At 37.2% G+C, this 27,288-nt stretch overlaps 1 protein-coding gene across 1 annotated transcript; it reads right to left on the bottom strand.

Annotated features, from left to right (window-relative positions):
- Positions 1-121: 121 nt before the first annotated feature.
- LOC145228710 (zinc finger protein castor homolog 1-like) lies at positions 122-24,161 on the bottom strand. Its single transcript, XM_080093955.1, has 37 exons — positions 24,037-24,161; positions 21,396-21,464; positions 20,779-20,981; positions 19,542-19,677; positions 17,676-17,811; positions 17,536-17,585; positions 17,159-17,225; positions 16,670-16,787; positions 16,051-16,121; positions 15,563-15,660; positions 15,168-15,236; positions 14,881-14,971; positions 14,565-14,729; positions 12,584-12,756; positions 12,017-12,142; positions 11,551-11,702; positions 10,484-10,603; positions 9,923-10,070; positions 9,396-9,465; positions 9,038-9,203; positions 8,853-8,923; positions 8,726-8,775; positions 8,236-8,358; positions 7,503-8,033; positions 7,028-7,147; positions 6,652-6,739; positions 6,158-6,329; positions 5,486-5,626; positions 4,882-5,009; positions 4,614-4,719; positions 4,359-4,538; positions 3,657-3,759; positions 3,110-3,245; positions 2,739-2,947; positions 2,252-2,377; positions 1,823-1,957; positions 122-1,735 (listed from the first exon to the last, which is right to left on the bottom strand). Exons 4-37 carry the CDS (start codon positions 19,595-19,597, stop codon positions 1,387-1,389), a joined length of 4,644 nt encoding a protein of 1,547 aa, XP_079950081.1. The 5' UTR covers positions 19,598-19,677; positions 20,779-20,981; positions 21,396-21,464; positions 24,037-24,161; the 3' UTR covers positions 122-1,386.
- Between the last annotated feature and the right edge of the window lie 3,127 nt (positions 24,162-27,288).

Raw genomic sequence — 27,288 nt, 5'->3', positions numbered from 1 at the left:
TTCACCAAATAAAACAGCGTACACGGAAAACACCAGTGCGGTTTCTTAGTTGCCATATTTGACAAACGTTCTTGATATTAGCCTGTATCACCCAATCTATAAATCACTTTACTCAAACCAATTCCCAATCACGCATGCATTTTATTGCCGGAGTGACCAATATGTTGTTTATGTACATATGCATAGAGAAAATGCACGAATCCAGAATTTGTTCGCTAGACACACAACGATCGAGTCAACTCCCTCTACTAAGAGGCACCAACCAAAGTGAAAACAACGACAACAATCCAAAAAGTACAGCCGCTAAATATTGATATATTATTACTATGGGCACACACGCGATAAAACGTCACACTACACAATTTGTTACGTCACAGCCAGACGTCATAATGCGAGTACGTCATTAATGTATTACGTAGCACGCAGGGGTTGATGAAGCACTCGAGTCGGATAAAAAAGGATTTATATCTTTGAAGATGGAACACGGTCCATGACGTCACACACATGACGTCATAAACACGTACCTGATCGATGACGTCATATATCGACAAGAACTCAAAAGTTTTTGGTTGAAAAGAATCACAAACAAAAAATACATGCAAGAAAATAGTGATCATAATAAATACAAGGAAATTTCACTTCGTGTTCACAATCGGCGTTTATTCGTTTGCTGACGTCATAAAGGTCATTAGCAGGTGTTCGAACGGTTTTATTGTTCACAGTATGGACACTATGCTGCGCACCTGAGCGACTGTATCGTGATCTCGATTGGTTAAAAATTCGACCAATCACAGAGGTTCCCGCCAAAAACAGGTCCCCAGTAAAAAAACAGAAGTACGTGACGAACACAGTTACATGCTGCACACTACAAAAGTACGAAGTAATTAAATAAATAAACAAAAAATGAGCACGGTAGGCAGGATGCCGTTGTAACATCACACAGAGCATTGTGTTTGACACAACAATGTACAGATTATGGCTTTCAATCGAACACTATGACTTCATAGAAGGATGTTGCGCAAAAAAACAGGCTGCTGTTTATTTGATGCTAAAAACGAGCTGATAAAAGGTTACAGAAGGTCGTTGACCCCGTACAGAAGAGTTCACCGCCGTCGAGGTTACTCGCGGTCAAAAGCATGCTGCATAAAAGCTAAAAGCTGCGGGCTTTTGCATAAACAAGCGCTTTGCGATAAAATACGCAAAGTTTGGGGCAAGATGCCTTGGATAAAAGAATTCGCCACAAGAAGCGGGAGGCAAGTCGCTATAAAGTGAAAAGAAACTCGATCCAACAACGATAAAACTCTAACCACCAAACTATAACAAGCGCAAAAATCTTTCACGGGAGAAAAACGATTTAATCTACGGGAAAAATAAAAACTAGGAAAGCTAGGAAAGTCCAATGCCTGCATGGTAACCGGTCATCACGCTTGTAACCCCGCCCTGGTGATTTTGATTGGCAGACAGATTGAGCGAATCAGAGAGGTCCATCGCCACACTAGAGGCTGCGTTTCCTTGCATGAGACTAGGATTAAACTGCTGCGTCACAACGGCAGAAGCATTGAACTGTGGCGATGCTCGTTCATCCGGAACGGGGCTGCTGTGAGTGCTCACTCGAGCGTACGACTCTGCGTTGAATTGTGGGTAGGCACCGCTTGAGGTGGGGGCGCTAAATGCTGAGTCAGCATGATTCAGCGGAATTCGGGCTTGCGACATGTTGCTGTATTCAATGTCTTGTCTGCGAAAAAAACATCAAAAGTTGCGATATTTTTCTCTAACCGTGCTTGTTTCCATAGCAATATGACGTAACATGGCAATGACGTACCCGGCTTTTGTGCAGACTTGAGCGAGTAGAATTCCTCTCTTATGTTTGTTGGCGTGTTGTTCTATGCCGGACAGAACGACCACCGAATAAGTACAGCCCGGTTGGAGACAGTGAAAGTGGGAAGTATTTCTGTGTCTGTCGGAATTTCAATTATTATTTCACAGTTTCAAGTTGTTACGACATACTGCTGTGACGTAATCGACTGCTAACTGATACAATCGACCACACTTAAAGCTGGGATTAAAACCGACCCGATAGGACCATGTTGTGGTATTTTAGAAACATGCTCTTCTGCCAGAAAACTACTTTTGCATGAAACCTTGTAGGTTGAAAAAGTTTTCACCGTTTGCTGTTACTTATCATTTATTAGCTTGATGCTTTCATACAGAATTTCCTCTGGTTTATGACATCACAATCTGTGATTGTTACCTGTATTTGCACGTGTCCCGCATACAATCCTCCTTCCCTCTGAATCTCTCGAAACCGGATTGTTCAAGTGTATCAGCTTTAACGTGTTGACGTCGATGTGTTCCAACTTTCGCACTGTCTGTACACCTGTCACGTCACAATACAAAGTTTGTTTCCAAGCAACGAAAAAATTCTAATAAAGACGATTTAAGTCCACCATAGCGCTTGTTACAAGGACCTTGCAAGCTTAAAGCGGGTTTCTTAACGAGCTTCGTGTAGTCAACCATAGCGCTTGTTGCATTAACGTTTTTACGATTAAAACGGGTTTCTTAACGGGCTTTGTGCAGCCAACCATAGCGCTTGTTACATGCACGACTTTGCAAGCTTAAAGCGGGTTTCCTAACGAGCTTTGTGCAGCAAAACACGACCATAAATTAGAATTCCCCCCAGCCTCTTGCAAATCTAAAGGCTCGTTGGTAGCAAAATATCGACTGCGGAATGAACTCACTTAAACTGACATCTGAGACAGTGGAAATGTGTGCTGGTGCTTCTGTACTGGCAACCATCTACTTCACAATCCTGTGTTGTCTTGAACCGCTTGAAGTCGTCCCTCACCAACCCGGCCACACGTTCATGATGCTGCTGATGTTTGAACATGTGAGTGCGACCTGTGAATCTGTACATGCATCCGTCCCTCGTGCAGTGATAATGCGAAACCTGCAAGGGATTATAGCATGCTTTTATCACCAGAAAGGAGGATATATTCTCAATTATATTTGAATTCTGTGAAAAGGGTTTTACCCTCACTACCCACATTTTTTATGTTGAATAAATACTTATTTACATGACAACGATTTCTATGAATGAAATATGACGTACTTTAAACACATGCGGACACTGGGTGTCGCCACAGTTCTCCGAAGACTCGAACCTTCGAAATCCTTCTATGACGTCATTATTGATTCGGAATTTGGCGAACATCGATTGATTCTCGTCGTTCGGTTTCGGAACGAATCTGCTCAACAAAAATTATTTCACTTTATTTGAGAATTTCAACTGTTACGTCATACTACTATGACGCAATGATCGCAAATAGTGACGTAACATTTAACAAGATTTTTTTTACATTTCGGGAAAGCCTAGTTTTTGAATAAATAAACCGAAAAACAAAAATCGCTTGACTTTTCAATAAGAAATACGTTTTGTGTCATCAAGTTTTTGCTAAACGTTTTCTTTTGCTATTTTGTCAACAAAATATTCCAATGAGAATATCAACTATTTCTCTGCGTTTCGTGTTTTTGTGAAAATTTTGGGAAACTTTTTTGCTCGCTTTAAACTCCTGACATTTAAACTGTTTTGCATCAAAACGAAACCGGCAGAAAAAAGTTCAGGTTGCGAAACAAGTCAGTGAGAAACTTCTCCTCACCTGTTGACAACTTCCGGGTCAGAAAAATGAAACGAACTCCCCTCCTCTTCCGGTATCTTCTCAGGGGAATCACCGTTTGTCGACGGCATGTCGTTCGAGAATTCTAAAATTCCATTCAAACAGTTTTGTTTAGATCAGAAAAACACAAGAGAATGTGTTGGAATGGAACAAAACGTTTCAACAATAATTCTGTCATATATTTAAACTTGAAATACTAAGATTAAATGCGAAAACGGCACTTAAAACGTCGGATTAGAGCAAGGTTCACCGCGATACTTCAATTGCTTGGTACCAACGGTTCGTCTGGGGCGTTCAAAATATTTTTTAAAACAGCTCAAAGTGCTGGCTACAATATACACGGACCTAAAAAGTAGCTTGGTCAAAACAAAACTGCCAGAGAACGTGTGTGTGTAAAATATGTTATGTTGCTATTGTACAAAATATTCGATGTACGAAGTAATACTTAGTAATGAATACAATATATTATGGACGTTTCAACAATCGCTTCTGTCACCATTAATGCAATGGCGATAAAACGATAATTGCGTGTTATCAGGGATAAAAATGCTTTTATGAATTACGACGGGAAACGGGATTCTTAGCTTCTTAGTTTAATCGCTACAACATGTTATTCATAGAAAACATAGAAATAAATTCATAGAATTCATGTTATTCATAGAAAACTTATCGCTCAAAACTCACTCGAGTTGGATTCGTTGCTGTTTGAATCGGTGTCGGGATAATTTGCTCGTAAATCCAGCACCCCCTCATCCGACGAAAGATCGTTGCTTTCAAGTTGGGCAGGAAGTGACGTAGAGTGAAGACTCGTCACAGGTCGGGGGGAACCCATATCTCCGCTAGTTGGCGCCAAAGATTGCCTCCCTGTAATTGAAAGGTTTGTGGTGAGCGAGCTCGTCTCGGTCGAAGCGAAATAAGTGAAATATTTCGACCCCGAACCTTTCGATATTTGCTCCAACATCGCTAGCTGAGGTCGGCTCAACTCATGCATGAAATTCGACGGTTTCTGTAGAAACGACGATGGCGTCACTGATGATGCAGTCGCCTGTAAAGAAAAAAAATTTGTTGAAGTAATATTTTCAACTTTTAACAAGATTTTGTGATGGAACTTTTGTATTAGTGTCAAGCATATCAGACGCCGTTTTGTGTTGTTGAATTTTTCGTGATAATTTTCAGGCAAAGATTTTCTATTTGTTTTTGTCAGTACCTGGCTCGTATCCATGGCAACGCCTGGACGCTGCTCGATCTCGTCCGCTTCGTCCACTATCAGCGGTAGAGAGTCGTCGCCGGAATCGACGTTGCTGTGGTCGATGTCAGTCGTGTCTGACGTCATATCTGCAATAATAATAGAAATCTTAAAACTCTTTTCGTGTCTTACTTGCCGGACTTTGACGATAATGTTTTGTGTTTGTTTGTGCAAGATGTTTTACAGAATTGTTTCTTTCTGGAAAATACCGAACTAGCGTTTCGTATGATTATCGAATTTGTCGTTCAACTGGTGTAATGCTAAACAAAATATTAGTTGTTGTTCGAGAACTTGTATTTTTGCTGACGGTTTGCCCACCAGAACTGTAAAGCTTCTTCAGAGCAATGAATTATATATTGCGAGCACACATGCAAACTGTTTCTTCTGTTGTTTCTTACTGTATATTTGTATGTTTTTGTAAGTGTGTGTGTGTGTGACATTTTGGTGCAAGTTTTGTGTGTGTATACGTAGAAAATTTTTTCATGTTTCGATTAAACACGTGCTGTTTCCGATTAAACATGTTGTTTTGTATGTTTCTGTGCAATTGTTTATTTCTGTATCTCACCCATTCCGTTGTAACTCCTCCCCAACATTCTGCGCAGATGTTTTCTCACGTGAGTTGACATCTGATGTTTATATTGGAAAGCAAAAGCACAACCGGCTCTTATGCAGTGATAATGACTGAACAATCCGTTGTACTTGCAATCTACGAAACAAATATGTACAGTTTGCTAAAATAAAATACTTTTCAAACAAAGTACATCGCTTAGGTATAATGTGTCTAAGTGCGGAATGTGGTAAAAACCAAAAACCAATAGTTCACCACGTAACTTTTTAAATCTTCAATTTGCTTAAAAAACAATGTATAAGTTACAATTTGAGATAGCTAACAAATTGTTTTATCTCTTGAAGACAACCAAAAGGTGTAGTTTAATTGTTACAATTATTAAAACAAGGTCCCAACCACACTAAGCAATAAAGGAAAGATTTTCGCCGTTTTATTTTGCAAAATTGGAACATTTAAAAGAATAATTTAATCTCTTGAAGACAAACAAAAGGTTAATTGAGGTTCAATTGATGAAAAGGAAATGTTTTTGCCGTTTTATTTTCCAAAGTTGCAGCATTTAAAAAGCTAATAATGAATTAAATTATTAAAATTATTAAAATATGGTCCCAACCATTAAAGGGAACATTTTCGCTGTTTAGTTTTGCAAATTTACACCACATAAAAACCCACCATATCTTCCGCATTGCTCCTTCTTTGTGTAATATTTAAATCCGCTCGCCTCTCTTCTAGCAATCTTCTCATGCTTCTTCATGTGCCAGGGAAGTTTCGACGTTCCTATGGTAACGAACTGACAACCGGGTTTCAAGCAGTGGTAATGTCCCCTCAACCGAAACTCGCAACTCTGAATAAAATTTCGTGGTAAGTCGACTCGCTGGAATTTCACTAACAGCGTCGACAATGTTTTAAAGCTCTTAGACTTGTATAGATCACAGTACGCCAGGCCCATTGGAGGCGCCATACCGAATCAGCCGGTCACCAAGCATTCACCACCACATGGCAAGGCGTAGGCTGCAAAAGTCTAGCCTTAGGTGTGTAAAACGGGTCACATATTTAGTAATTGGGCCCTAAAACATGAGGATAAAAGTCGATGAAACAGCAGCTTAGCACTAGCACATAGTTTCAATTTGATGGATTTATTAAATCCAGACGCAACATTAGTTTACCGGGTTAGGACACATCTTCTTCACTGTGTAGCTTCGAAAACATTCTTTTGCCGCTTTTGCATAAGCTTCCAAACTGTCGTGGGCTTGTCTGGATGAAAACAAACAAGTGTCAGGAAAATTATTTGTTTTAATTTCAATCTTTGCACGCCATACGCTTGTGTTACATGTGACGTAATAAATTAAAAACAACGACGTCATAAATTATGGTTTTTCGCTGCAGCGAAATACTCCTGTGGACCAACAAGGCAAATAACCTGGCGTTGTTTTGAGTATGTTATGCGACCGTTGTATTGGTGTGCGTGTACTGACAGTCTATTATAGCAGCAGAAGCAATCAAGTAGAACATTCACGTGTTGATCACATTACAGCATGATACATAACATAACTGTGCGTTTGAGCTTTGCCGAGCGACTTGCAAACGTATCTGCACCGGTTCAGAGTGCAGTGCCAGTGATTCTGCATCATATATTTGCAATCACGACGCATACACGTCATTCTGGTGAAGAAATAAACACAGAATTGTTATTTTGTTGATCGTAAGACCGAGCTCATGCGGTATAAGACGCTTTAACAAAACTTGTGTTAAGCCTAAACTCGATTACTCGAAATAATTAGATGTGGAATGAATTTGGATAATTAACTCAAGTAAACGGGTGTAACTGATGTGGCCCTTCATATCACTGATGATGGCATGAGCATTTGCCAAAACATTTGAACAATAAAGCATGTCGCTTTTTACGCATATTTGGGAATTACTTTTTCAGTAGGTGTTTAAAAAGAAACAAAAAGGCCACAAGGGGAGTTTTAAGCAGCTTTAAATTGTTGCGAATCTGATCGAATTCCAAACTTACCCAGGTCGGATGTGGATGAAACCTTCCTCATCGCTTCCTCCCATCTTCTTCATCAAATCCAAGTGTCCTCCCAAGCCACTAGAGGGACCCTGTGAGCCCGACATCGCTTGTGACATGAGAGTGGGGTTCTGCAGCATCATATAAGCCCCAGTCGAGCGGGGTTCGGGGTTCAAAGTCGGGTAAACGAGCTTTTTTTCGGCCACCATCCGCGATATGTACTTGTACACTGGATGGTCGGCATAACTCGCCATGTTTACCGGGGGAGGGGCGCTCACACTCGGGTAATCCCCACCGCTGTTGTTGTTGCCGTTGTCGTGGTTACCCATGTCACGTGACTGGTCGAACTGTGCGCGACTAAGCACGATGTTCCGCTGGGTGTCGCCCTCGTAGCGTGGCAAATGACCGCTAGATGGGGTTGTAACGCGACTGGGGGAGCGAGGTCGTGGGGGTTCGTCCTGGGCGGGAAATACCGGGGAGAATTGGCGCGCGATTGGTTGTTCGAAACCGGATTGTTCCAGTTTTTCGTGAAATCTGTGAAGAAAAATATATATGTTTGCAACTAAATTGTTTGAGAACAGTTTTTTGACATATTTCCCGTGGATAAAACGTTTAAGCCGAAGTTTTCCGAAAAGAGCAACTTCCAAATTAGTATTTTTCAGCCTCAAATGAAGTTTTACAAAACTGTTGTGTTTATCAATAAATTGTAAAAAAGAGGTTTTGCTGGACAACTTACGTGGTGTGAGTTAGCACGAGATGTTTTTCAGTGAACACAGCACAACAATCCTCTACAGCACAGTGAAAATGATGACACGAACCGAATACACAGTTGGCGACGTTGCATTCATCAGGGCCGAGTCTGTGTGAAAATAAACATTTTATTTGCAAACCACAAGTTGCGTGTTTTCATTTTCTGCTTTTTGTGCAAATTGAAGCAGAAATATTCAGGGGACACCAGATTTTTTTTAACCTAAATTATCTGTTATTCGCAACTTTTTACGTTTTTTCATTTTTATTTCAACATAGTACACGTGATAACATTTACTTGATTTTAAGTTTGGTTAAAAAAATCGTCACATAGACAGTCATTATGAAAACGATTTTTTGAAACATCTTCATTGAGACACCGCCTTAACTACGGACATTTTTCTATGTGCGCGTTTAAAGACAAAATCTTTGTCAAACAAGTCTGAAGAAAAAGTGAATTATGCTAATTAGGTGCTTACCCTCGGAAAAACTTGAGCACCGCTTTTGAGGGTTTGTCAGATTGGTGAATCTGAAATAAGTGCAACACAGGATTAGTATTGTCTTAATGTGAGCATAAGTTGCTGTTGTATTGTTAAGTTATTTTACCTCCATCGGTTTCTTTTCACTTGATGACGTCGAATTGCTCTTGGATGAAAGATTAAGAGCTTGGTCCTCAACTAAAAAAATGTTATTGTTGTTAAACCGATTGGGATATCCAATACCGAATTAATATTCCCCCCATGTTTACTGTTTATTTACGCTTGTTCAGCAAAACTCAAAACCTCACTTACTCTGGTTTTGATGACTTTCATCAATAAATGAACCATAGTTATCCCTATCTTGCTCCTGATTGGCTGGCAGGCGGTCAGGTGACCTAGCGGATTCGCTCCAGTGCCCACCACGTTCTGCTTGACTGCTTTCTTGCTTGTAATGACTTTCACTCTTGTATGTTGAAGTCTAAAAATAGATAAATTTCTGTGATGGGTATTTTATGATTTTTGTGTTTATGCCGCTTTATGAGAAATTTGTATTTCTCGATATGCCGTTATCATATTGAAGGCGTCTCATACAACACGTCAAAACGTCGTGATGCATTCACATTGTGGTTTAATACTGGCAATTTTCAATATATTTTATAGCGAATGTTACCTCCATTTGATCGTTATATGCCGGTGGTAGAATGTACGGGTTGATATTTCCCCGAGATACAACTTCATCACTGGAAAACAAAAGTATCCATTAGTTTAGCTTGTGGAAACAAAAAAACATAGGTCAATTACCAATTGGACAAAAAAGTATTTTCAAATTCAGTAAAATACACAATTAGGTGCAGAAGTTATAAAAAAGGAACAATAGCATAAGACACATTTAATAGTTACAAGAAAAGAATGTTTCAACCAAAAAAATCACTTAAAAAGATTTAAAGTTGACAATTTAAACCAATGATTCTCAACTGCTTTTGAGGCCACATCCGGCTCACAACTACTTGTTTTGCGGCTCGCAGCAGACCTCAGAAAACAACCAACGATTTCTATTTTAGCTAATAATCCTAAGTGATTTTTTGAGGTCTTATTTTTTGCGGCTCCCTGCACACCTAAAAAACTTCTATTTGGTCCTGACCATAAAAAAAGTTGAGAACCACTGATTTAGAACCGCAAGAGCGAAAGAAAACTCACCGAGGAGTTGACGACATGTCGGGTTTCATTTCACCGCTGGATGGCAGCAGAGGAGATGCAGATGTAGATGCGTTAAAAGATGAAGGAACTGGAGGATTAGAAGATTCAACTTTTGGAGTGAAACCCGATAAAGTGTGGGGCAGGGCAGCTGAAAACGAGAATCAAAAATATAATGTGAGATTTATGCCAGGACTCTTCACTCCATACCCTACGTTTTTTTAAACAATTATTTTACAAGTTGTTATCACAGATGATGGCATGAGCATTTGCCGAACGTTTGAACGTTTTAAAAAAGCATGTCGCTTTTTACGTTTATTTGGACTGAATTCGCCAAACTTATGAATAGATCCGGCCAATGTACATAAAAAGCGACATGCTTTATTATTCAAACGTTTCGGCAAATATTCATGCCATCATCAGTGATTTGAAGGGCCACATCTACTTGGGTTGTTATATTTGCCATTAAACTTATGAACAGATCCGTGTAATGTGTTTCACAGTGGTTTATATTTCCCGCAAGTTACAGTGCAAAGTAGTGTAAGAAGTAAAACGAAAACCCACCAGTTGCTACAGTTGTTGGAATTGAGGCTAAAACTTTTCTTGCCGCTTCCTGCAACATGGAAGAATCAAACTTTGCACTTCCACCTGATCTCGACTCGAGAACCAGCGAAGGAACCGGACCTGAAAAGTGGAAAGTTGAGAATAATATATCCGGGTCGGTAGAGCTTGCCACAAAAAACTTTTCCTAATGTTATCAAGTATGTAAAAGCATAGAGCCAATAAATGATGAGCTGCAGACAGTGCACAATTTTTGACCTATAAGGTCTCACAAACTGGAGTACCGTTGGATGGCTAACAAGTCAATATGGCCGATCTCTCGTCACCAGCTGCACTGATGAGAACTTTAAGGTCGAAACAGTGTGAACTGTCAGCTTATCATGTAGGCTTTTGAACAAAAAAGATGAAAAAGTAAATTTAACAAATATTACGTTTTTCAGGAAAAACTTTCTAAAAGTCCTCTTTTTGAATGTGAACAAGATTTCAGTGAAGAAAAAGTTTCATAGAAAGCAAGAAAAATAAATCTCACGGTTGAGTAATCGCGACGCGACGTAGGGGTAAATAAAAGATGGCATCAAAACCGGGGTTGGGGGTTTCCCCTAACACCCAGATAGGACGGGGGTCGTCCAAAGGTCACGGGGGCTTGTTGATGTCTCACTAAGGACTGCTGCACCACCGCTGGAGGGAGGTGTGGAGCGCACGGAGCAGATGTAGGAGGACGGGAGGAGCAAGAGGAGGAAAGAGAAGTGAGAGTGGGAGGAGGAGGAAGAAGCTCTGGAGAGGTTGCTATGGCGACAAGAGAAACAGAAGATGAATAAATTAGAAAAGGATTTTGGCACAAAAGTTTCGAAAATTAGTAAAGAAAAGAACCATCAGAAAAAAATGAACAAAGAGAGAAGAAAAGCTTTGCAATGAAAAAAATTAACTAAAAGAGTTTTGTGCACCAAGAAAATATTTTTGTCACAAACTGTTTTGATAGGAAAGATGAAAAACAAAGATTTGCGCGGAAAAAAATGATCTTTGTAATATTTCTCATTTAAAACAAAACGTTCCAAAGTATTTTTTCTTACTTGAGCTTAGACTGTCAGATCCCATAAGATCTTGTCGGTCGTGTTTCCTCTTGTGCGACACCATCTGGCTGGTTGACGTGAATAAAAAGCCGCAATTATTCCGCAAACAGTGAAAGTGGTTTGCTGTGCGGTTCCAAGCACATGTCGGAAATCTGAAACAAAAGTTTGAAATTTAGTGTTTTTCATATATGTTACTTGTTTTTGGTCAAGGGCTCTAAACAACATTTCTTAGGGAGGATAAACAAGTGAATTCAAATTTAAAACATCAATCTTTGAATATATAAGCTATTGCTGCCAGGCTTAGTATCAAGTATATTTAGCTCTTCTGGCAAATGTATTTTTATTCCGACGCTTCGACGTCCTATACAGGTCGCCTTCATCAGGAAAAAAAGGCAACGATATATTTAGTTCAAACAACTTTTCAAACAATTCTCCTTGATTTAATCCTTACTATTTTACGACTTACTGGCAAGCTTCGTTCTTGTAAAACTTCTTGAATCCCTGTCTGGTGTACGCGTCATCTCTGGTGTGGTAAGCTTTATGTTTCTCGATGTCACATTTGTTCTTGAAAGTGAAATTGCAACCGGGACGACTGGGGGATAAAACGATCGTTCAACAAGTTGTCCAAATCAATCAGTTTAAACATATAGGCTTTTATGGTGACAATAATACATTAATTTGCAACATGCTGACTCAGCAATTATTGTCACCGTAAACGGCCTCTGTTCTCTGTTGCGCCACCTAGCGGAAATTCTCAAACCTGGTAACTGCGAGTTCTTACGTAAGTAGCTCTACCCCAGAAAACTTGACCAGTAACATAGAAACTCTACTTTTATGTCCACAAAAACGCACTTTTAATGAGTTTCAGAAAACTAATATCTTGCACAGGACTTTCAATGCAAGTCCGCCACTACTTATATTTTGAAAGTGGAAGCGCGCGAGTGTATTTTAAGGTACAAGTAAATAAGTGCACACGGCCGTGGGATGTCGGCCTTTTTAAAATAATAACCTAAAACACCAGCTTGAAACTCACGTGCAATGGAAGTGGGTTGTTCGTTGGTTGACAAACGGACAATCTGACATTCCACATGATTCCGTGGCTCGATATCTCTCAAATCCATTGCTCACAAACTGTTGGTTCTTCTTGTGGAAATTTTCGTGCGTCATCACATCAGAAGTGCTAGTGTAGACTTTCGTGCAGCTTGTCTGTTCACAAATTCATTTATTGTTTGTTTATTTCTATGATGGAATAAATTCACGCACTCTAGCACCATCTGGTGACACGCCGTGTTTGAAAACATTGAAAAAGTTGATTATAGACGTTATCACAAAATGGAACAAAAATGCTAACTTTAGTAAAACTAGAAGGGTGGCTTAGCACATATTGCCCTTGCATATACACTATAACCTATTTTAAAACATAAATATATTTCCTATGCTTATTTTGTATTGGGTCCCATATTTGCCATTGTCTTTTATAACTTTAGTCGTTTCTGCAGGCAAAAACTCATGGGTCCCCACACATGTAAAGTTGAAAATAATGCAATTCGAAAATAATGCAAAACCATGAAAAAGTCAGGTGATGTAAGGTAAAACACAGTGATCGGCACTGGGCTTAAATAATTATACTATGTAGAATACAAGCTATAAAATTAGATTCACCCCAGATATTGTTTGAAGTATGTCCTATTTAACGTTTTAAAAAACTGACCCATTTTAGGGGGCTAGCAGAGCAACTAATTGGGTTCGACACACAAACTAAAAAATATGTAAAAACCACAATGACTCAATCAATAGTACTGCAAAATTTCAGCCCAATCCGCCAATGTTTAAAATTTCGACCACTAGAGGTGTTTTGAGCAACAACCGTTAATGTTTCTGACGTCATAGGGCTGTTAACAAGCCCCTAACTGCCATGGCGCAAAAACGACCACCAAGCAACCCACCAATGAGCAACATACAACTGGTTGCCCTTGTAACACTATTGCTCCAAAGAAATCTTTCATTTGTGGTGACCAGTAACATACAAATACGTTTTACACTTTAGGGGCTTGTGGGGTAAATGTTAGGACTACAGGGTTGAACGCAACAATCGACACATATAAATGGCATACTATACAAGAAATCCAAATTTCAGCCAATTCTGACACTGTTTAAAAACTCACCCATTTTAGGGGGCTAACGGGGTAAATAACGGGGTTATCAACAAAACAAAGTGGGATGCACATCTACATAACTATATCTACCATCTGTGTAAATTTCAGCCAAATCCATCAAACATTTGATGGAAAAATGAGTCGGACCAACTTCGGGGTAAAAACACCCATTTTAGGGGGCTAGCGGGGTAAATACTGGGGTTATCAACAAAAACAAAGTGGGATGCACATCTACATAACTACATCTACCATCTGTGTAAATTTCATCCAAATCCATCAAGGATTTGATGGAAAAACGAGTCGGACAAACTTTGGGTAGAAGAAAAAATAAGAAAAAAAAAAAAAAAAAAAAACATTTTGAGTAAAATCAATATGTGGGGACCCATAATTATCATAGTACACAAGGCCCATTGACGGCGTTATACCAAATCAAACAGGTCTCCCAAGCATTCCCATGTGGCAAGAGGGTAGACTAGAAAAAGCTAGCCTGCGGTGGGATTCGAACCCACGATAGGAGTCTTTCCAAGACTCGCGATAGAAGATCTACCAACTGAGCTACACAGGCTCAGTGAAGAACCCGTCGAAAGTTGAACCACAAGCACCGTTGCCTGCCTTGTATGCTGCACATGTCAGCTTCGTAATAGGGCATCGCCAGATTGACCAATAACCACAGCAACAAAAGCGCAAAATTATTGTTGATTTTCGTTTAACAGAAATAGTTTCTGCTTAAAATTGGTAAAATTGACACTTTTTAGATTTTTGAAGGTTCTCGCAATGCCTTGGACAGTTTTAGGTACCTGACGCAATAAACTTGAATCGCAAATTCGTTACAAAATGCGAGTAATGAGTTAAACTTACATGCAAGCAATGGTAGTGGGTGCTTTTCCCGTTCAAGTGGCAGTTACCAAATTGTCTCGAGCAATCGTCTGTTGGTGCGAATCTCATGAAGCCATGAGCTAATGAGTTATCTCTCTTCTTATGCATGTTGTAATGACGAATCACATCCGACTTGTTGGTGAAGCGCTGGATAGATATGTTTGAAAAAGATCAGCAATTTTGAATTTTTAGGGTCACAAACGGTAAGAATAGGTAAATAAGACGCTGTACATTTATGGAAAACGGTTTTATAAGAACTTCGCAAGTCGTATAAACAATGCCCACTTATAGGGATTACCTGAAAGTTACAATCACTATCAGTGCAGTGGTAATGATCTCTGTTGATATGAGGACAAGATGCCTGCATACAAGGGTGCTTCGATGTGTACCTGGGAATATATAAGACTGTTTTAATGCTCTTCTGGGGTGAAAAATATTCTCTGATAATAGTAGAATCGTAGAACGACCGACACAGGAAAATATTATTTTACGTTTAAAAATACAAAAAAATATTTGCTTCACTTATTATCCGCGTAAAACTGAGAGAAAACAAGTCTTTTCAACAGATGCAAAAAAGCATCTTACTTTGAAATATATTTGTCGAATACATCCTCATCAAAGTTGGTTGGATCCAGAGTACCTTTTTTGATTGAACTACAAAAATGTAAAAAAACAAAATTAAATATATAAGTTATTGCTGCCAGGCATAATATCAAGTTTATAGAGCTCTTCTGGTAAATTGTATTTTTATTCCGAAGTTTCGACGTCCTATACAGGTCGTCTTCATCAGGGTAAATAACACTGAATGCGCGTTGCACTGTACTACGGCATGTATAGGACGTCGAAACGTCGAAATAAAAATACATTTGCCAGAATAGCTCTATAAACAAATTTAAATGTTGATGAAAAATATTTCTCAGTCTAAATATACGTCAGTGATAATGTAGCCTGGAAGAAACAGAAACAAACAAGTTACACACCCGACTCCACTTGATACAGTTCCAGCTGTTATTGTGTCGATCGAGTCGGCATTCTCACTATACTTCACACTAGGTGGCACAAAAGAGCTGGACGAGACCTGAAATAATAATAAGTGTTACAGTGATATAGATCAGGTCCTGTAAAGATTATGACGGGCCGCTATGTGTAATTTTGTCAGCATTAGATGATAAACTAAGACTGTGAACTTTACTGGACAAGTTATTGAGTAGTTTTAACAGTTCTGTTTGTAGTTACACATTTTTTAAATTCAAACGTATGTTAATGAAAGATTTAACAGTTCACCAAAATGAGTTAAACTGTTTTTATATAGCTGGCATTTATGTTTTTAGTAAAACCACTCTTAAAATATGTGTCTTGCGTTCCTAAGTTACATAATATCATACATTTACTTCAGTACACATATATATATATTGCTAAAAAACATGTATTAAAACATATGTTCAGTAACAGTAACATATATGCTTACCTGAGAAATAGCTGATGATCTTTTGAATATTTTCTGCAGAAGTTCCGCTTTTGAGTTAGCTGAAGCATGTTCTAAAAATGTTTTAACATAAATCAGTGTTAAAAAGAGTTTTGTCGTTAGTTGAAGTTGAATTACAACTTCCGCAAGTTAAGTACTGAACCACTTCCTTTAAACACAAGACCTGTTTTTTTAGTAAACTAACATAATAAAAAAATATCATTTTTCCTCTACTTCTGTCATGTAATGCGCTTATGGTAGCTAGTAAGCCAAAGTAAATGGGTTATTTCATTCAATTTTTAGTCTAATACAAGTCAATTGTTGTCAACAAGTAACATTTTTTTTCAGATATTCATGAAGTACTAGTGTTGATAAATCAGTAATGTTTCGATGCCAGAATTAGTCTACACCACTTTTCCAACTGCACACCCTCAGACAACATAGGTTATTCAAACAGATTTTCTAAAACAGCTTCGGTAGCGATAGTCAAAATAACATACATGATGTTAGAAGGCAAAATATTGTGTAAAGTACTGTATTCTTTATTGAGTAACTTTTTTACAAGTAAACATCATAAATTTGCCCGGAATCTTTGAATTTCTCTTGTTTAGAAGTTACACACCTGCATTGCTTGAAACGATTGAAGCCATGAAGGCTGCAGCAACTGCTGGAGGTAGACTGGCTGAAGAAAATGGTTTGAGGGGAGGGATTTGATTTGAAGATGTTGGTGGTGTGACAGCCTGTAACATACAAACTTTATCAACAAACAAAATATCAAGCACCAATTTCAGGTTTGCAATGGCACACAAATGAAGATTTACACCATTAAAATACTTTACAGTTTACAGAAACAACAACAGGATTATACAAAGCTTTAAATTAAATCTGATCAGCAAAATGCAGGCGTCAAACATTTCGATGTTTCACATTTAATGTACTGAAGTCTATATTTCATCTAACAATGCCTAAACAGTGTAACTAAACTTTTAGTTATACTGAGTAAAATCAAACAGTAAAATGTGTGCAATTTCAATGCGTATACATCCACTCTAGCTACTAAGGTAAGTTTTCAACACTTACATTTGATAAACAGTAAACAATAAAAACATACCTGGTATGCTGCAGAATCAACATTTGTATTATTCCATGATGTGGGCGGGTTCCAAGTTGCATTGCTACTAAAAAAATGTAAAAAGATAGACTAAAATTTTTTTTGTTAGCTTACAAAGCTTTACTAAATTGCTAATCAGCTCATATTAATCTGGTGACAAAATGCAAAGTATGCAACCTGTTTTTGAAAATCTATAATTGCTATTTCAAATGTTTTTGTTGGATTAGGTATAATTTTAATGTTAGCAACAACATTGTCTATATTAGAATCAAGGGAAATGACATCTGCTTCACAAAACATATTTCTTGCCAAAAAAGTTTAAAACTTAAGAATTTTACTTGAAAATCAATGAAATTGGATTAATATTTATTTTCTACCTTGTGTTGTGGGTGTCTTGAGAAGTTTCGTGTTCAGAAGAAGATTGAATCTGAAAATTAACAATATATTGAACAAAGTTATTACAAAGCACACTGGATCTCAAAATAACTAAAGTGGTTTGGCAAAAGTTGGTACTTACAGTTGGTTCTGGTTTGTTGCTGGTCATAGTTTTCATTTGTCTAATAGCGATCAAGTCTTGATGAGTTAATCCTGCTTCAGTCATTGCTTCAATAAGAGGAGTTTGCTGACCAAGAAGTTCCATGAATCTTCTGTATCTAAATATGACATATTGGGAATTAGTTAAGATGCAATTTGAGTTGATACTTGATTTCACAAGAAGTGCTGTGTTTCAAAATTACACAAAAGTTTGAAAATGGTTTTGATACAGTCATTTCTTGTCTTATATTCATTATTCTCGTCATCTATTTTAAATAGTTGGCTTTTTGGTTCTAGCTAAGCAATAATCGTTATGTGTTCCGATGATAAGTAAAGCATAATGTTTTTAATAAACAATTTTATGTTTTAACAAAAGTAAACTAATTACTCTATCAAATATTGTTTTCAGGCGCAAATAAAATTGGACTTACAGAATTGCAAAAACTACATAAATTCATGGCACATAATTTGTATTACTATCAGACTGTAAGCAGTGACCCCATTTCTATAAACTGCCAATAAGATTAAATGGCAATTCTGTAATTCTTTTGTGAATTTAATCCCACAGGCAAATTCCAATGCATTATGCGAGCAATAATTTTAATGAAAAGAATTATGTTAGAATATCACATATACATGTAATTCTAGTGTGCTGTACGAGTAAACTTGGTATAAGCGTTCACTTATTCACAGAATTCAGTTTAAAACTAGAAGGGTGGCTGAGCACATATTACCATTGCACATACACTGTGACCTATTTGTTAACACACATATATTTATCCTTCACTTATTTCGTAATGGGTCCCATATCAGTCACTGTCTTTTATATCCTTAGTTGTTTCTGCAAGCAGAAACTCATGGGTCCCCCACACATGCAAAGTTGTAAATAATGCATTTCATGAAATAACTATAATAAATTTTGGTGCTATGAGTTTAAATGGGCCCAAACAAGTCTGCAACAATAATCATGCCGTATGAGGCACAAGTTGCATTCACTTCAGCAATAGTTTGGCAAATTAACCAATTTTAGGGGTTATTGGGGCTACATCATTGAACTCAATAACCAACACCCATCAATGGCAAAATGAACAAATTGTCCAGATTTCATCCAAGTCGGGCATTGTTTAAAAAAATCACCCATTTTAGGGGGCTAGTGGGGTAAAAATTGGAGCTACAGGGTGAAACACAAATATCGACATCTTAGTAATGCAAAATGAACAAACTGTTCAAATTTCATCTAATTCGGACATTATTTACAAAAATCGCCCATTTTAGGGGGCTAGTGGGGTAAATATTGGGGCTACAGGGTGAAACACAACTATCAACAGCTGATTATGGCAAAATGAACAATCTGTCCAAATTTCAACTAATTCCGACATTATTTAAAAAATTCACCCATTTTAGGGGGCTAATGGGGTAAAAGTTGGGGCTACAGGGTGAAACACAACAACCGACGCTTTCAAATGGCAAAATGAACAAATTGTCCAACTTTCATCCAATTCGGACATTGTTTAAAATTTTACCCATTTTAGGGGGCTAATGGGGTAAATACTGGGGCTATCGAGTCAAACAAAACAAATGGCACATCTACATAACCATATCTACCATCTGTAAAAAATTCATCCAAATCCACCAAAGATTTCAGGACAAAAGTGCATGGACAAACTTCACCGGAGAAAAAACAGAAAAAAAAAACAGAGTGAAATCAAGATGGGTCCCCTTCAGGGAAGGGGACCCATAATTAGGCAAGAAATGTGTAAACACCATTTTGTCTTCACCAGCCGATAGCTTTTTTCATATTTTAACTATTTTTTACCCCACGTTTTTGTGAAACTTTTTTTTTTCTTACTTTTCCATTCTGATATGAATGCTGTCATCAACGTCCATCTCATTTCCATCACTCATGTGTCCTGCTGCTGCGTGTGATGCTTGTGGTTCATGGTCAACTTCACTGTCATGCTCAATACCTTGTGTTGATCTCTCCTCTACAAAAAACAATACAAAAAAGCTTAACTTTAACATAAAAAACTGCTGTTAATTGAAAAAATGAAATACAAAGTGGAAATTTTTTTAGACTTCAATGGTTTGAGGGTATAGTGATATTGAGAGCAGAAAAACAGAACTAAATGGACGTTAATATACAGCTTTGCAAGTTATACATAATGCTTACGGCAGGAATGAATATTTTCTGTAAGGTTACGGTGTAAATGCCATATTTAAAATGTATACTGTAAAAGTTTAAACAACAGTTTGTGTAATTTGCCACCTTGTATAGTTTGTGTTTAATTCAAATAAACATGTACATGAGCTATTTGCTTCTGGACAGCAATTTCCTCAAATTTGTTTTCTGCACAATGTCAATAATGTTCGATATTTTGCTTGTTTTATCCCAAGGTTGTCGTTTTACAGTTTAGTACATGCTTGCTTTTATAAAACATTAAATTTAAATAAAACATATTTGTTATAGTTTCAAGGTTTTTGCATGGTTTAATAATAGGGCAACAAAAATTAAACAAGAAAATTAAAACTTCATATTATGGCAAGAGCATCTTGTGGCTTATTCACTTGCCAGCAGACAGTCGCTCCTTAGAGCAGGGAAACAAACTTTTAGAGTTTTATAGAAATGTTTGACGGCTACTTCCTAACTTCAAGCTTCCAAAACACGAGTTCGTTTATTGCTTCTGTGTTGAAAACCCACACACCCACAAAGGAAGCCAAAGTATTTGGTAGAAGATTAGAACAACACAAAATCACACGGACTGATTAACAAAATAAATGATTCATTTCCAGGGCAAAAGATTAATGATGGTCTGTTCTCATTTTTGTGTGATTTCATGTTGCCAGTTGGACAACACACAAATAACAAATGTTTTTTTTTCAGGTTTCCCTTTATTAACAACAATATTAACTAGGGATGTGATTAAATGTTTTTAAAAGGTCATATTAATTATGACATAATTATATTTCTAATTATATTCTAATGTAATGATTATTATTTTTTATTTTTTGTGCCAATAAAACTTTTATAAACTCCAATAAAACAAACAATGTGTTTGTGAATCTAAAAAGCAAAACAAAAATGTTACCTTCATCAGTTTTTTGTCGTTTCACGGACAAATCAAGACAGGGCTTCACTTTCAGGTTAGGGGTTTCACTGTCAGATGTGTTGTTTTCAAAATCTTGTATTCGTTTTCGCTCGGAGCGATCGACACAAAACAGTGTTAGAGATGAAACAACTTATATTGATGCATTTTTTCTTGTACATGATGCAGTATGGAACTTGGTTCAGCTTAAAAAACAGCGTTTTAAACAATGATTTTGTCACAAACAAATTACTGTATATAATATTTGCTATATTTCAGCACTAAATTGACTCATTGAGATGATTTCTGTTGCACAATCGGAGGATTTTGACGTAGGGTGTATTTCTCAGCATTTTACCCCGCTTGAATCTTTTCAATGTTACAAATCAAGCTACAACGGAGGTAAAGTTAAAAAAATGGAGTTATGTAACACAATGGTACATAAAACTGTGACTGTTGAAACATTTTAAATTAAATCTCTCTGAAAGAGATTTTTACACTCTGAAATCTACATTTATAATCAGTTTGTACATTTAATTTTTACCAGTGTTTCAAATTTGATTATGTTCTTTAGAGAGTGAAATCTTACACAGAAATTGCACAAGCATTTCAACCATTACCTTGTTTACTTGCTGAACTCTCAATCCCTTCATCATCACTAAAACCCTGTGGTTGCAGAATGTAGACCCCTGGGAAAAGAACACAAGTTCAAAGTGGGTTGAAATGTTAGGGCACCGACTAAAATGGGGCTGAAATCTTCATAAACGTGTTTTCAAAGAAGCTGAAGCATTATATTTTACCATCAGCTCAAATACTAACCACAAATTAAACACAGTTTTCTAAAACTTAAAATGTGCTTGATAACTTAATAAAACGACATAGCATAGCTGCGCAACAACAGCTGATTTCTAATCACCGACACACGACTGCCTTATAAAATGTCGGTCCGGACGTCAAGCTGAGCACTCCCGCTGCATTCACCCACCTTAATCGTAAACAAGTGAATTACTCCCTTAAGAGTTGAGACTTCTATCTGACTGAGAAAATGGTCCTGTAACGACTGCGTTCATGCGTGAAGCAGGGGCATTTTTTTCTATGGTCAATCACTCCCATTGCGTCCACTGAGCGACAGGCAAATACGGTCATGATGTCATACGCATCGCCTGTCCCTGCCCTGCCGTGACCCCGCAGCGTTAACGTTTACAGCGCAATATCACTAACACCATATCAATACAAAATAGTTTAAAATACGCTGCAATGCACGTATCAAAACGTTTGTAACTTCAGAAACATCTGCTTTAGCAAGTATAGACATTTTAAAAAATTTCAATATTCGGGGGCTGTGGGTAAACCGAGGGTTCAAAAGGGGTCAAATTTCACATGGACCATCTTTAGACCAATATCTGAACTGTATGTAAATTTGAAAAAGTTTAAACCATTCTTTCTTGACCAAAACGTGGTAACAAATCCGCGTTAGAAAGAAAAAAAGAAAAAAAAATATAGACAAAAACAATATGTGTCCCCTTCAGGGAAGGGGACCCATAATTACTATTTTTTAGGTTCTAATACCAAAGACCACAAAACACCAGAAAGGTGGCTTTCTAATATACTTCCATTATATATATTTTATATCCTATTTACCAATTTACAATACACATCATTTGATCTACACATATGATTGTTTTTGCAAGCAAATACGAATGGGTCCCCACATATGTGCTTGTGCGAATTTACAGTAAACAGATGTTTTGGTTATTTGTAGATTCATAAAGAAAAACTTGCAGAAAGCATTAACCCAACTTTTAAAGTTTTGTTCATATTTCTTTGCATCATTATTGTCATATAATTACAAAAACAGTAAATAAGAACGGGAAAAATACTTTCAATTCGCTTTGACCTAGATATTGTCGCTCAAGGTAGGTTTTTAAACACAATTTTCCAAAACTGAAAATGTGCGTGATAACTTAATAAAATGACATAACATAGCGGCACAAAAACAGCTGATTTCTAATCACCGAAACGACTGTCTCATAAAATGCCTTTCCAAAAATCAAGCTGAGCACTACCGCTGCATTCACTTGCCTTAATTGTTAACCAGTGAATAACTCCCTTAGGGGTTGAGACTTGTATCGGACTGACAGTGTACACATATAGGCAAAAATGAATAATTACTAAAGGAATAAACTACTGCAAACAATTGTTTAACACTTCAGCACATTGAGGCTGGTATTTCTGGCCTAAAACTAAAACTTATTAGTTTGGGGTTTAAGGAGTAAAAATGGTTGAACACAATCAAAAAGTTACAAAATTCTTTAAAAAACCTTACATTGCACCAACCAAGAAAGCATGACACTATCAGATTATGTACTTTAGTCAGTACAGCCGTTTTAATTTTTTTGTCGTTTTGGGGGCCTGTGGGTGAACCACTGGGTCATTTGGAGTCAAACTTCAGGAGGATCAAATTTTGATAAATAACTAACATATGTCCAAATTTGAAAAAAAATAAGAAAACAGTGTATTACCCTTCCTGGTTGTAACTAATGAAGCAAAATGTTTGGGTTTTAAACAATTTTCAAATGACAGATTTGCTTAAAATGTTGGTGTTTAACCTATTTGACATGTATGTGACATTTAACAAAATATCTCAGAAGTTCTTGTAGGTATTGAGAAAGGCAAGAATTATTCCAAATAGGTTAAATAACTTTCACCCAAAAGATTGTGTTTGATATTTCATGCGTCATCAGATATAAAATATCTGTTACAAATGGTTTTGCAAACACACACCAGAAATTTAGATCAGGCGTGTGCGATCTGTGGCGTGTTGATAAAAGGTTGTGCGGCCTGCAGAGAAGGCTTGGATTTCAAATGTACTAGCAAACAAGTTCAATTGTTATATATTTTTGAGTAGATTAATGCGCCTGGTATTTTTGGGGCTAAAGTGAAAAGCGAAATTTAATTGTAGTTAACTCAATATAGGTATTTTTGGTATGCAACAAAGTAAAATCACCTTGTGATATATAAAGGTGTGGCCTAGCACTTAAAATTGGTAATTGTATTTGACCCCATAGTGACAAAGGTTGCACATCCCTGGTTTAGATAATTGCATACAATACATTTTAAATAAATACAAATTACTTGAAAATGACCCTTAAAATCAAGTGTGGACAATTTTGACCCACTTGTTTAACATGCAGGTTAAGTAGAAAAACATAAACATATCCTTTTTTGTAAAGCTGAAAACTAACATGGTAAATTGGTTACCTCAAAACAGTGTCAGAAAATTGAGATGGCTTCACATAAGTAATAAATCCATATGTGCAGAGCAGAGACATTTGGCTTAATCCACGATCTATTCAACATAGTAGAGTTGTTGCAATACATTAGGATCAGTTAAAACTAACCTATTTTTTGTTCAATGGGTAGCTGTGGAAAAAACAAAATAAGTAACAACTTTTTTATACAAACAGAAAAGGTAAATAAATATTTTTGTTTCATATTATTTTTTTCGCTGCTTACTTAATGTGTCCTAACAGCACCAGCTGTTTTCTGAACAGTTTACTGAACCAGTCAGAACCGACACAGATAAATTCGTCTTCAAGTTTATTGTTGGCGAATAATGGTAAGAGATTTTTCACGGGTAATCCCCAAATTTTACCGCGCAAATAAAATTAACTTTCTGTGATATCATAATGGAATGGGGCAAAAAATTAATGCCTCTTACTTTAAAACTAAGGCCAAAAATGATGCACATCAAAAAGTAGTAGGCGATTTATTTTTGCAAAAAAAAAATATTTTCGACGTCGACGATGCGCGCTTAAACCAAAAACGTTTTCGCAACGTTTTTTCACCATGAGTTTTTGTTTCGCGTTGGATGCGCATGAATAGTTTTGTTTGATCTGTGTTTTGTTTTACTAAAGTTTTCTGGTAAAGTAAACAAAAATATAAAACTATTTGTAAAGAATAAATAAAAATACAATACCTAATGTAATGATGGTATTAAAAATCTGAAATACATCTACTGTAAGTATGTGTTTATAGTAGAGATGTACCGAATATTCGGTTTGCCGAATTTATTCGGCCGAATCGGCCACTTTTTCAAAGATTCGGTTTCGGCCGAATAATTTGTTGCGATTCGGCCGAAACCGAATCTTTTACGAACCCACATTTAAAGCGGTAAACTTGTCTTTTCTGCTTATTACCAACAAAAATTGCCTCAATTATTATATTTTTAACACAGTATCGTTTTTGCCATTGCAGGCAAAAAATCAGTAATTTATTGTCGGGTTGGAAATCATGCTTGAGGCAATGTTAAACCCCACAGAACTACATTTAGGACGAAACACAGCCATTCTGCACTAATTGCCAGTTAGAAAAACTTATGTTTTCATGTCAAATGCGTAGCGTATGACTTCGTGTGACGTCATAAAAGATTCGGTTGATTCGGCCGAATTTATTCGGCAAAATCACCGAATATTGGGTTTCGGCCGAATCGAAATTTCGCCGATTCGGTACATCACTAGTTTATAGTACTGTTTGTTTGTTAGCATATTGTGGTATAGCTGCGAAGTGATAGTACTCGGGTGTATATTTTTAAAACACTTTTCCTACTGGGCCGAAAACATAATTTTGTTGTTCGTCAAATTTTCGAATAAAGCCAACTGAGCTGGGCCCCTTTGAACAAATGGACCACTTTTAACCACCGGGGGAGTATTTTATAAAGTCGTTCGTCCGCTTTTTATTGCAGAAATGGATAGTACTCGGGTATATGTTATTAAAACACTTGTCAAACTTTTTCTTCAGGGCCGGAACATAATTTCGTTGTTCGTCAAACTTCACAAGTTCGGGAAATATTTATTTCCAGGCTAAAATCAGTGTTGACAGTGTTGTAAAAACAAATTAATTTCGCTAGAAAGCATCCTCAGTGTCTATTAGAGCAATAAAAGGAATAAAAATTAGAAAAGGCATAGAAAAAGCAATAGTTCTTCGAACACACAATCAATCGATCCTCAACTGAAAGCCTAACAGACTAAACTGACTGAACACGCAATGAATATTAAGAAACGCACGAAAGATAAAACCGAAAAAGCGTAAAAGGCGGAGGAAACTTATCCGGCCCGCAGTGAAAAAAGTTTGGTGACCCCTGACTTTAGTAGATACAGTAAATTTTGGTTATTCCAGGCTTGTTTAGACCAAAATACGGATTAATCGATATCGATTAGTTCAAGCCCTCACATTACAAATCATTTGTACCTCAATTTTTGTCCAAATTAGGCGAAGTTCCGAATTACAAACTCTTGTTTAACTGACGTTTACTGTACTACCAATGTGATCCAATAGGCATATTTTTTACAGGTGCTGTCAGCGGGTTAGTGCAATACATATGCAAACTAGAGCAAAATAGCGGTATTTCTAGTTCAAATCTAATTTAGAAATATCGAGTAAGCTCTAATTCTAATTCTAATCTAATTCACAGTTTTCCCCAAAACGCTAGTTTGTCCAACAGCATTTTTAAGCATGTAATACGAGCATGTGTTTCGTATCCAAAGCGCACAAACCCACGTAACTAACAACACCAAACTTGTTAAAACATGTTTTTCAGTAAAATTTGGCACTGTGACGAACAATGCCTATACGATTTTAAATTACAAATCGTAAGCACTACCTCGTTGGCTGTAATCTGGCAATAAAAAGAAAACCGTTTGTTTGTCAACTGAAAGGAATTATGCGTAAGTTCACTATAAGTTAACATAATCAGATAATGAAAACCAGTAGTTTCTATGAATGCGAAAACAGAGGTAGCTGCGTAAATCACGAAGGGCGAGAACATTTGCAACTGTTCGCCGATGGGAAAAATGAGCATTACAAAAATCTCTGGTCAAAATAACGCATTATTTTCGTGTTGATACTGCTGAGAACCTCTTGACATGACGGCCACATCAGCTCCGTCCGAACGCGTTTTAGACGCGCCGAATTATAGAGTGTAAAACGTGCATATCTTCAAGTTCAAATTTGAAACAAACTAAAGTTGGTTGACTTAAATCTAATTCTAGTTTGAATTCTGGTTTTCGAGAAAATGGTAATTCTAATCTAATTTGTAAGAAATGAGATGCTCTAAGTTTAATTCTAATCTAATAACAAGTCTGCTTTTGATACATTCGGCCTGCTACTCGGCTTCGAACTTGGTGCCAGTCTTTTATCTTAGACCAGTGGTTCTCAACCGTTTATGGACCGTGGCCCCCTAAAAGTACGTTGTGGGCCTGGTGGCCCTCGTTAAATAACAATGCAAGATCTGTGGCCCCCAGCAAAAATGTAAATGGCATACTTGTGTTGAGATCTGGTACTAATTCGGATTTAAACAAATCGAATAGAGTAAACAACAAACTGTAATCGTGACAAACCTCGATATGAATGAAGTGTGTTAGGGAATAAATATATTTGCAGCACGCACTCAATAACAAATTGCAAAACTTGTTGAACTTTGATTTGCCCAGTTTTTTCCCAACTTTCGAAGAT

This window comes from Phallusia mammillata, chromosome 5 (genome assembly GCF_965637545.1).
Source record: "Phallusia mammillata chromosome 5, kaPhaMamm4.hap1.1, whole genome shotgun sequence".
Lineage (NCBI taxonomy): Eukaryota > Metazoa > Chordata > Ascidiacea > Phlebobranchia > Ascidiidae > Phallusia > Phallusia mammillata.
Note: the sequence above shows the minus strand (reverse complement) of the source record. Positions and strands in the feature narration are given on the sequence as shown.